The sequence below is a fragment of the Petromyzon marinus genome, chromosome 52, assembly GCF_048934315.1.
Source record: "Petromyzon marinus isolate PM22_M1 ecotype Great Lakes invasive population chromosome 52, UKy_Petmar_22M1.pri1.0, whole genome shotgun sequence".
Classification (NCBI taxonomy): domain Eukaryota; kingdom Metazoa; phylum Chordata; class Hyperoartia; order Petromyzontiformes; family Petromyzontidae; genus Petromyzon; species Petromyzon marinus.
In genome coordinates this window covers 10,687,887-10,697,369 of record NC_133718.1, presented here as the reverse complement: position 1 = coordinate 10,697,369, position 9,483 = coordinate 10,687,887, and the positions used below count along the sequence as shown (strand labels likewise).

Genomic DNA, 9,483 nt, shown 5'->3' with positions numbered 1-9,483 from the left:
TAATTATTTAGAAGCTTAACAATTCGTCCCTTTTTCAACGGTTTTAATTAACTTGATTCCTCTGTTTGTCGTGGTCAAATCTTGTAATCAAAATTTGGTCCACTTCCCGTTGTCCAATCAATTCCACATTTTGCACACGTACTCAGATCCGGTGACAATGCATGCCAGTATAAAAATTGGCATCAATTAATTCGCTACTTTAAGGCAATTTACATTTTGTATGGACGCCTTATTATATATATAATTGTGTAGGCAAAAAACGCCGCGGTCCCTAAACTGTGGAATCGGCTCACACATAGTTCATAGTTCCATTTATTTGGTATAGCCCTGTGAGCCATTCGGCTCTTGAATCAGGTGCAACCGCAACAAACAAAAAACAAAAACATGAACAAGAAAACATTTTAAAGTGACTATGTGACTGTGGAAACAGAAAATCCAGGAAAAAAACATCAGAATATTCCTGAAATAGCACCGTACACCAACGCTGTGTGCAAAAATACCAGTGGGATGCAAGTCAAATAACAACAACCACAAGACAACTATGATTTAGGCCATCAGTCTTAACTCCGTACTACAATAAACGAAAACATGGCCAAAACCAATAAAACGTTTTTGAAATCACCAAAATAAAAGCCATAAATGCAACGTAACAGTGATCACAAAAAGCAGGTGCCGCGTGTCTCAGGCGACATTGATGCACTTCTCGACCGTGAGTTAAACGAAATTGTTAATAAAACCGATGTTTTAAAAAACACTATTTTTCAACGAATTTATTTGTTTAACCATAACACATTTTATAACACTGACGGGTATGTGCATTTAAATACAGTTCATTATTGCATCCCGACTTACGAACCACTCGACTTACAAAGGGTCCTCAGGATCGGAAACCTTTAGGAAGCCAGGCACTTGCGTGAGTATGCATCCATTTGTGTGTGCATGTGTGTGTGTGATGAGCGGTCGTATAGGTCATAAGTCCTTACTAACAGCCCTTCTCCAAACAGTATGTTACCGCTATACAGGGGTTCTTTGTCTTTGGCCTTTATGTGTGACGTTTGATTTGGGCTTCTTTAACTTATAAAATTAAATCGTTTTATGAAAGGGGTTTCTGAGTCATCGAAATGTAAGTTTTTTCGTCTCGGTGGTGGCAATAGTGGCGGCGGTGTTGGCGTCGTGTAAATGGTGGCGGTGGTGGTGGCGGTCACGTCGTTATCGTCGGTGACATTGGTGGAGGTGCTGACGTTGACGGCTGCGGCGCGAATCAGCTTCTCGTTCTCGTGACGCAGCCGTTGATTCTCCTTCTCTACGAGCCGGCTCTCCTCATGCAGCATCTGTGGATGCAGCACCATCGCCCTCTCCTGAAGCAGCATCTCTCGACGCAACGCCTCATTGTCCTTACGCGTCGCCGCCTCCCTCACCCTCAGGGTGGCGTTGTCGTCTTCCACCGTGCTTGTTCTTTGACGCAGCTTCACGTTGTCCTCGCACAGCATGGCGCTGTAACGCTCGGCGTCGGATAGGTTACAGCTCCAACGACGCCACAGGAATATCTGGATCACAGCCATCATCACTATCGCAATGCCCATCAGCCGTGACACAACGCATGGCAGCGGGTCTATGTAGGGCTTTGTGCACAATGGAGTCGGGGTCGGGTACTTGGCACTGTCTCCTTTATAATCGACCAATCCGGTAATGTGAATCAAGGTCAACATGACAAACGCCTTGACCCCATGCAGCAGCAACATCTTGACCACGCGTGTTGCCAGCGAGGAGCCAGTTGGAGTGTGAGCGTCACGTGCGAGCGTCACGTGTATTTAGCCTGTGATGATTGCAACGTCATCGCCGGATGTGACGCGCGGATGTGACGCGCGGATGTGACGCGCTTAGAAATTCGATACCTGCCAGTGACGTCAGCTGACACCGCCCCCAACAATTATGTTTGTTACGTCACAGACCGAGGTTGCGCCCTAATTAATCATAAAACATTTTTATCACGCGGCGTCTCGCGCAGCGCCTATAGCGGTAGCGGGGAGCATAATGGCGGGGGAGTGGGAGACGGGGAGAAGGGGGCGGGGTCCATAGCGCTGCCGCGGTGTACGCGTTCCTGTCGGCCATCTTACACAGGGAAGAGTTTCCCTCTTTGGCCCAATCCCCGTGTTCCGTTTCGGCGTGGTGAGGGGGGAGGTGAAGTGGTGACGTGTTGATGACGTCAATCGCCGGCTTTCCCATTCACAGCGGCGGGCGACGCTTCCCTTGCGTAAGATGGCCGCCGGCGGCGAGTCGCAGGTTTGCGGTGGCGGCGTTCAGGGCGCACATGGGGCGCGCGCTCCCTTCACTAGGAGGCAGCGAGAGAGGCGGCCTTCGATAAGCTCGGATAAACAACACCCAGCTAAAGCAGCGTGTCTCCTTGCTGCTGCTGTTGTGTTCGTTACGTAAGGGAACCGGCCGGCTTGGCTTCACCACCACCGCCGCCGCCAACAACAACCACCACCACCACCACCTTCAGTCGCGCGCTTCTCCTGCGAGGTTTCAAAGCTCCTGGGGGGCCTCTTTGCGGGCTCGCTCGCTCGCGCCATCGTCCATGGCCGTGTCGCGGGGAGACGTCGTCTACCAGAAGGGGCAGGTGATGGACTAGTCGCGCCCGCTCCTCCTCCTCTCCCATACCCCCTCCTCTTTGTGCTCCACGCGTCCACTGCTATACGAGGGCCTCTGCACACCCCGTGGGGTTTATTAACTTGACCATACTTCACCTCGCCTGCTCAGTGTGGGTTGGTGAGAGTGGGTGGCGTCAGTAGAGTCGTGGCTGTCGGATACACTTCTTCTGTATGCTGTGCACCGCGAAGCAGAATGAAGACGTTATTGACGTTATGTTGACGTTATGTTATTGACGTTATGTTATTGACGTTATGTTGTTGACGTTATGTTATTGACGTTATGTTGTGTTATTGACGTTATGTTGTTGACGTTATGTTATTGACGTTATGTTGTTGACGTTATGTTGTTGTGTTATTGACGTTATGTTGTGTTATTGACGTTATGCTATTGACGTTATGTTGTTGACGTTATGTTATTGACGTTATGTTGTTGACGTTATGCTATTGACGTTATGTTATTGACGTTATGTTGTTGACGTTATGTTATTGACGTTATGTTGTGTTATTGACGTTATGTTATTGACGTTATGTTATTGACGTTATGTTGTTGTGTTATTGACGTTATGTTGTTGTGTTATTGACGTTATGTTGTTGACGATATGTTCGCACGGTACGCGTGTACAGCGCTGTCTGCGCGTGCACGGTTGGGCTTACGTGCATTGTACAGTGACACTACAGTGCGGTGTGAATGAAGTCAACAGTGCACTACTTTGTGGCGAATCAACAGCGGTGGTCATATGCGAGTCACCGCTCGCCGCCCTCGAAATGAAGAATTTCTACCACTGGCTCGGTATATTATTTCCTCTTGCTATCAGTTTCGACGGTGTACTTGCATTCAATTAACCTGCAAATTGCGTGTGTCAGCACTGTACGGAACTCGAGCCTTCACTCGCCCGCATTCACAGACCCGCTCTGGTACCAGCGTGGTGAAGTATGGTCAAAACAAGCGCCGCACTGCGCCGCGCCCTGGTACTGCAGTGGACGGACGTCACTTCTCTCGCACAGCGCTCCGGGTGTCGGGGAACGCCGTGGGTCTCGCCGCGTGCTGAGCGTGCCGCGTGCTGATCGTGCCACGTGCTGAGCGTGCCACGTGCTGAGCGTGTGGCACGTGCTGAGCGTGTGCCGCGTGCCGAGCGTGTGCCGCATGCTGAGCGTGCCACGTGCTGAGCGTGCCGCGTGCTGAGCGTGCCGCGTGCTGAGCGTGGCACGTGCTGAGCGTGGCACGTGCTGAGCGTGTGGCACGTGCTGAGCGTGGCACGTGCTGAGCGTGTGGCACGTGTTGAGCGTAGCACGTGCTGAGCGTGCCGCGTGCGGTCGATGTCGACTCAAAAGGGTCGTGGTGGTGATGGTGGTGGTGGTTGTGTGTCCTGTGTAGAGTGACGATTCTGACATTTGGCACAACGCAGCACTCATCAAGGCGTATGACAAAGCCGTCACGTCCTTCAAGGTGAGTGTCTCCGACTTTGGATGTGAGCTCAACCGGTCCTGGGCCTCCCCTAGGTTGACTCAGCCACAAATGAGGACCAGGCGCGGTGTGTAAACATCGCCACTGTGGAGACAAAGGCGGCCGGGCGTGGTGCTGGCCACCCACCCGCTCGTGTGCTATGCCGGCCTTCATAGGTGCTCGCTAACAGCACTTGCCCCAACAGTCTGTTAAGGCTATAAGGGGGGGGTCTTTGTCTTTGTATCGCTTGTCTGTGTGTACTTGTGCACTTCGTATCTTTGTGTGCGTGTACATGGTTATATTTACACCTTGAGACACAACACACCTGTTGCAAGGGATACCCGGGAAAGCCGACAATATAACATACTTCGTGTGTCACGTTCACCACCAGTGGTTACAAAACTAATTTCTTTACGGCTACATTTTTGTTCTCCTTCCCCCACACCTCCGATTAGCATGATTGGCTACGTACGATGCGAAAGAAATTCAACATGCGCACACCTTCGAGTACTGTGTTATCATTCGATGGTAAGCGCCTTGCTCAAGTTGATTTGACTGTTTTTGTCTAAACGAACTTCCTCACCAGGCGGCGGAGAACGTGCACAGTGATACGTGCGCAGGTTGGAAACATGTCAGCCACAAATATGAATGGGGAAAATGGACACACAGTGGTTTGACAGCATTGTTGCTAACTCAATAAGGCTGCATTATGCCTAGACTAGTTATAATAAATGGCACTCGACACTGTGCCATAGCAAAGTGACGTAGGATTTCTAAGAGCGCGCTTTTTTGAGTCGAGCCATTTTAAATGTCATGTAATGGCGTACATTCATACGCAGCGGGAATTGCTTCTAAATCCTCAAAATTATCCCAGAAAGTCACTCAAATTTGGTCGCTTGGTAAACCCCCCAAAATGCCTCTAAATCGAACAACAAAATTGCTGAGTTGGCAACACTGTACGAGCCGTTCCAAAGTAGTACGTGTATGTACAGAAGCAGGTCTAGACACCCGGTCTTACACGTCTTAGAGCAGGGGTGGGTTACCTACGGCCCGTGACTTCGTCAGTGTATATGGCCGTGGCCACACGAAACCCAACCAACCTCAACTAACCGACCGTGTTCTTTCAGACAGCGCTCAAAAATGGCACCGCACTTGCGAGAGCCCCAAGACCTACGGGGAGACAAAGTCCGTGAACAAGCGGGCGAAGACACGGAGACGGCACAAGAGGAGCAGCATGTCGCCCTCCGACAAGGTAAATATCCTGAAGCAGAAGATTACTGGTGCTCTGGATGTGGCTGTCACGTTTATTTGCAAATGTAATTTATAACTTTGACCATTACCTGCGTGATGTTAATAGTTGTCCGCTTTGTCGTGTCTGCTGTCCAACCTATATTGGCCTTTCCCCAATATTCTTCACAGGCCACCGCTTCTGGTGTTTGGCATTGTTGTGCTGCAGGGAAATCTCAGGGAGAAGGTCCATGAGGTTTGCTTCTCCCGACAAGCAAATTATTTCATGAGACCTCCTTTGCCAGTATTAAATTATGATAATAGGGTTTTCCCCTTTCTATTTTATTGCCAGAAAGGGGAAAGCCATATTATCATAAGCAAATTCTTCTTTTGCGTAGAAACCCCCCATGATTTCGTGAGAGAGTTGCTTCTGTCGAAATCCACTCTCAGTCTGTTTAGGCTCCACCGTGTGAGCCATTTGGAGCTGTAGCCAGATGCGAGCTCAGTGTTAATGTGCCATTTTATTGAGATACTACTACTGTGTGGTGTTATCTCGGTGTGGCCTGGGACTGTTTTGTTGTTTTTTGCTGCCTTGCCCAAGCTTGATAAATCGGATTCCTGTAATTAATAAATTCCTTTGTTTATATTTAGTGACTTGCTAACCATTTTCTTTATTTTTCACTCCTATCATTTCATTTGTATTGTTTGCTGTTGTACCTTTCTGACCTCCCCATTCTGGACCATCTGTGAAAATGAGCTTCATAGCTCATCGAATTCTTCCAGTCTAAATAAAGATTCTCATGTATGTATGTTGAACTACTTTCGCACCATATTCTTGGTTCTTTCGGTAAAGTCACGTAGAAGGGAAATAATAAAATAAATAAAATAAAACACTAAAATTCTCACGACGTTTCGCACCGTACATAGCCAACCGCGCTAGTCAGAGGTGCGGGGGAAGTACAAGAATCTGAACACAAAAAGCACTTCTAAAGAAATTAGTTTTCAGTCTAGATGTAAAAGTGCGTAGCTCCAGTGGCTTCCTAATATCGGAAAGGAAGAGCGTTCCAGATGGCCGCAGAAGCGCATCTGAAAGTGCGAGCCAAAAGTTTGATGGTTAGCCAAACGGTCCCTTTGTGTGTTCCCCGCTGCGACAACACTGAGAACAAGGAACACAAATTGTACGTAAGCATACACAGTCCTGCGGATGGCAATTTTCCTCAGCTAAATGCCGATGTCGAGGTCTTCCAGCCACGGGAGCTCTTCAGGAGAGAGTTAATGTAGTTTTGCTTTTCTTCCGTTGGTGGAGCGCAGACTACAGCGGTTTACTTTGTGGAGACTCGAGGCAGCCAGGCGTGGTGCTGGCCGCATTGCCGCCTTCTTGCGCCATGCCGTCCTTCGTAGGTGTGCCAACAGCGCTTGCTCCATTGGCACGCGTCGGCTAGACGGGGTGAATCGTTGCCCGTCTCTGTGCCAACCTCTCGCGTACCATTGGAGGCGGGCGACCTGTGCCAGGCTGCCTGGTCCGAGGACGGCGTGGTCTACGACGCCACGATCAAGTCGGTGGACGCCAGCGCCGGCACGTGCGTCATGGTCTTCACGGGCTACGGCAACGAGGATGAGCTGAAGCTCGCCGATCTTCTGCCGCCAGCGGCGGAGTCTGCCGCCCGCGCCGGCGGGGAGAGCGACGCGGCCGCGAGCTGCGACGCCGACGCGGCGTCCCGGGCCGGCAAGGTGAGCCGGGGCGGCGGGGCTGTGATGGATTCGGATTAATCGATTCGTTGAGAGTTGAGCTGCCTTTCCTGCTCAAAACATGCAATGGGGCAAATGTTCATTTACTCTGAGCCAGTGGTGCAAAAACCCGACCCCCCCCTCCCCAAGGCTTAAACTTGTAACTTTTCAAGACCAGTCCTGGGACCACATTGACCATCTTGCACAAACCAAAATGGCGATGTATGGTCAAACAACTCCCCCCCTCCATGACCCAATACGGCATGGTGAGACCTTCATCTTTCAAGAGGGTTTCATGAAGTGCTGTAAATTATAGCATAAATCATTCATTGCGGTGGAAAGGAAGTTTTTGATACATTTGTGAAGAAAAGCAGCCTAACCCCTAAACGTTGGCAGCTACGTGGCTCTCGCCAGGACGTGGACCCAGCCCGATGTTTTTTTCAGCCGTGTTACCGAGGGTGGAGGTGAGGAGGTGCCCTTCTGTTGCAGCGTAACAATACGAGTAGGTTGATCGGCAAGACGAAGATTTTTTTCTGCGTGGGGAATTAAAGCTGTGGAACGGCGTTGAACCAAATGCATTGCATTTGAAGAGAAGTAAAAACGTAAAGAAAACCCGTTTCATGAAGGCTATTTCGATCGATTTTTAAGTCAGATTTCAGACTCGTCTGCCACATGGTTTAGAATTCAAGAAGATCTTTGTCTTTTACGTGTGCCAATGGAAGCACAGTGGTGGTGTGGTTGAGTGCACTATGCCCCGAACCCGGCGACTTGAGTTCGACCAATAACAGTGGCTCATATCTAATCTTTTCCTGTGCCTCCCCTAGGTTGTCTCAGCCTTAAATAGTCACCTGGTGCTGTGTGTAAATATCCACATTTGAGGAAACAAGGGCAGCCAAGCATTGTGCTGGCCAACCATCTCCATCGCGTGCCGTGCCGGCATTAATAGATGCTCTCAAACAGCATTTGCCCCAACAGTCTGTTAAAGGCTATGCGGGGGATCTCTGTCATTGTGGAAGTACATGCTGTGCCAACAATGCAGTGCGTCGTTTCAAGGCCCATATGTAATGTTATGTAAATACAGATATTTCCTCTTTAGAACGAACCACTAGCGAACCTGGAATGAAAAACTTAAACTGGACCTTGAGGAAACACGTGACAGCGTCAATGTGTCGCTGTGTATATCTAATGGTTTATTTGAACAGGCATCCTAAACAAATGCTGAATTAAAACATGACACACAGGCAGGTACATGTGTACATTATTCATAGAATACAAAAGAAAAACCCATCAATGATTGGATGTTTGGCAGCGAGCACGATCGTTATATATGTAGGGTGGCTAAGGTAACCCGGACGCTGTGTGGAAGTATGCGAATCGACATGAGAATTAACGCCACTGCAGCTATGCTCGTAATAAACGGGCTGTCGTCATGAGCATGGTCCGTTATACGAGGTTAAGCCGTAGTCATTTAAGGAATGCAGAATCGCGCGAAAGCGTCTCTCCGATGTGCGTTCCCGTTTGTGCGCCGACGCCGCAGGAGAGTGCCCCCTCCGCCGACGACTACGAGATGCCAGGCAGACCCAAGGGTGGGCACGGAGCACGGAAGAAGGGTCACAAGCAGAAGCAGAGCGTCCCACCGTGGGCCTACCCGTCGCCACCCTTGTCCCATCCTCCCCCCTTCCCTGGCTTTCCACCTTACGTGAGCACATTCGCCTGCTGGGACACTTGAGCGTTGCCGTGTGTGTCATACGAATGAGCGAGTGTTGTTAGGCGAGGAATTAAAAGCGATTGTTACATGCCGACTAGAGCGGTTAATCGATCGGCAGGTCGCACATCGTGGGGGAAAGCGTGTGAAAGAGTAGGCCAAATACCCCCTAAAGCGGCTCTCAGTGTTACCACGTGATACATTACTCACAATACCCCCACAGTGTTACCACGTGATACATTACTCACAATACCACCACAGTGTTACCACGTGACTAGACTCAAGGTAACGAAAACAAATCGGATTAATTGATATTCACGTAACTTTATTTTGAGCTGTATTCCCCATACAGTATATTTTTTACAGTGTTACAGGCAAATGTACAATTATTGTTATTTTTCTGCCAAACAATGCTTCCCTTTTTTGTTTAACCATAACACATTTTATAACACTTACAGGTATGTGCATTTAAATACACTTAATTATCGCGTCTTGACTTACGAACCATTCGACTTATGAAGGGTCTTCAGGAACAGAACCCATTAGTACAGGGGTCGGGAACCTTTTTGACTAAGAGAGCCATGAAAGCAAAAAATTTGGAAATTTATTTCAGTGAGAGCCATATAATATATTTTAAATGTGAATTCAACTAAATGTCAGTATAATAAGCCTCTGAATTTATTCTTTTAAATAATGTTGTTATAACACTCACCATTAATGCGACTTCT

General features: G+C 48.9%; 1 protein-coding gene across 2 annotated transcripts; it reads left to right on the top strand.

Annotated features, from left to right (window-relative positions):
* Positions 1 to 4,656: 4,656 nt before the first annotated feature.
* LOC142905359 (survival motor neuron protein-like) lies at positions 4,657 to 7,939 on the top strand. Of its 2 annotated transcripts, none has more exons than XM_076051828.1 (2): positions 4,657 to 5,347; positions 6,724 to 7,939. In XM_076051828.1, the coding sequence occupies exons 1-2, from the start codon at positions 5,330 to 5,332 to the stop codon at positions 7,090 to 7,092; spliced, it is 387 nt and encodes a 128-aa protein (XP_075907943.1). In that variant the 5' UTR covers positions 4,657 to 5,329; the 3' UTR covers positions 7,093 to 7,939. The 2 variants fall into 2 exon arrangements, with proteins under 2 accessions (XP_075907943.1, XP_075907944.1); XM_076051829.1 differs by having other exon boundaries at positions 4,658 to 5,347; positions 6,817 to 7,939.
* Positions 7,940 to 9,483: the final 1,544 nt, after the last annotated feature.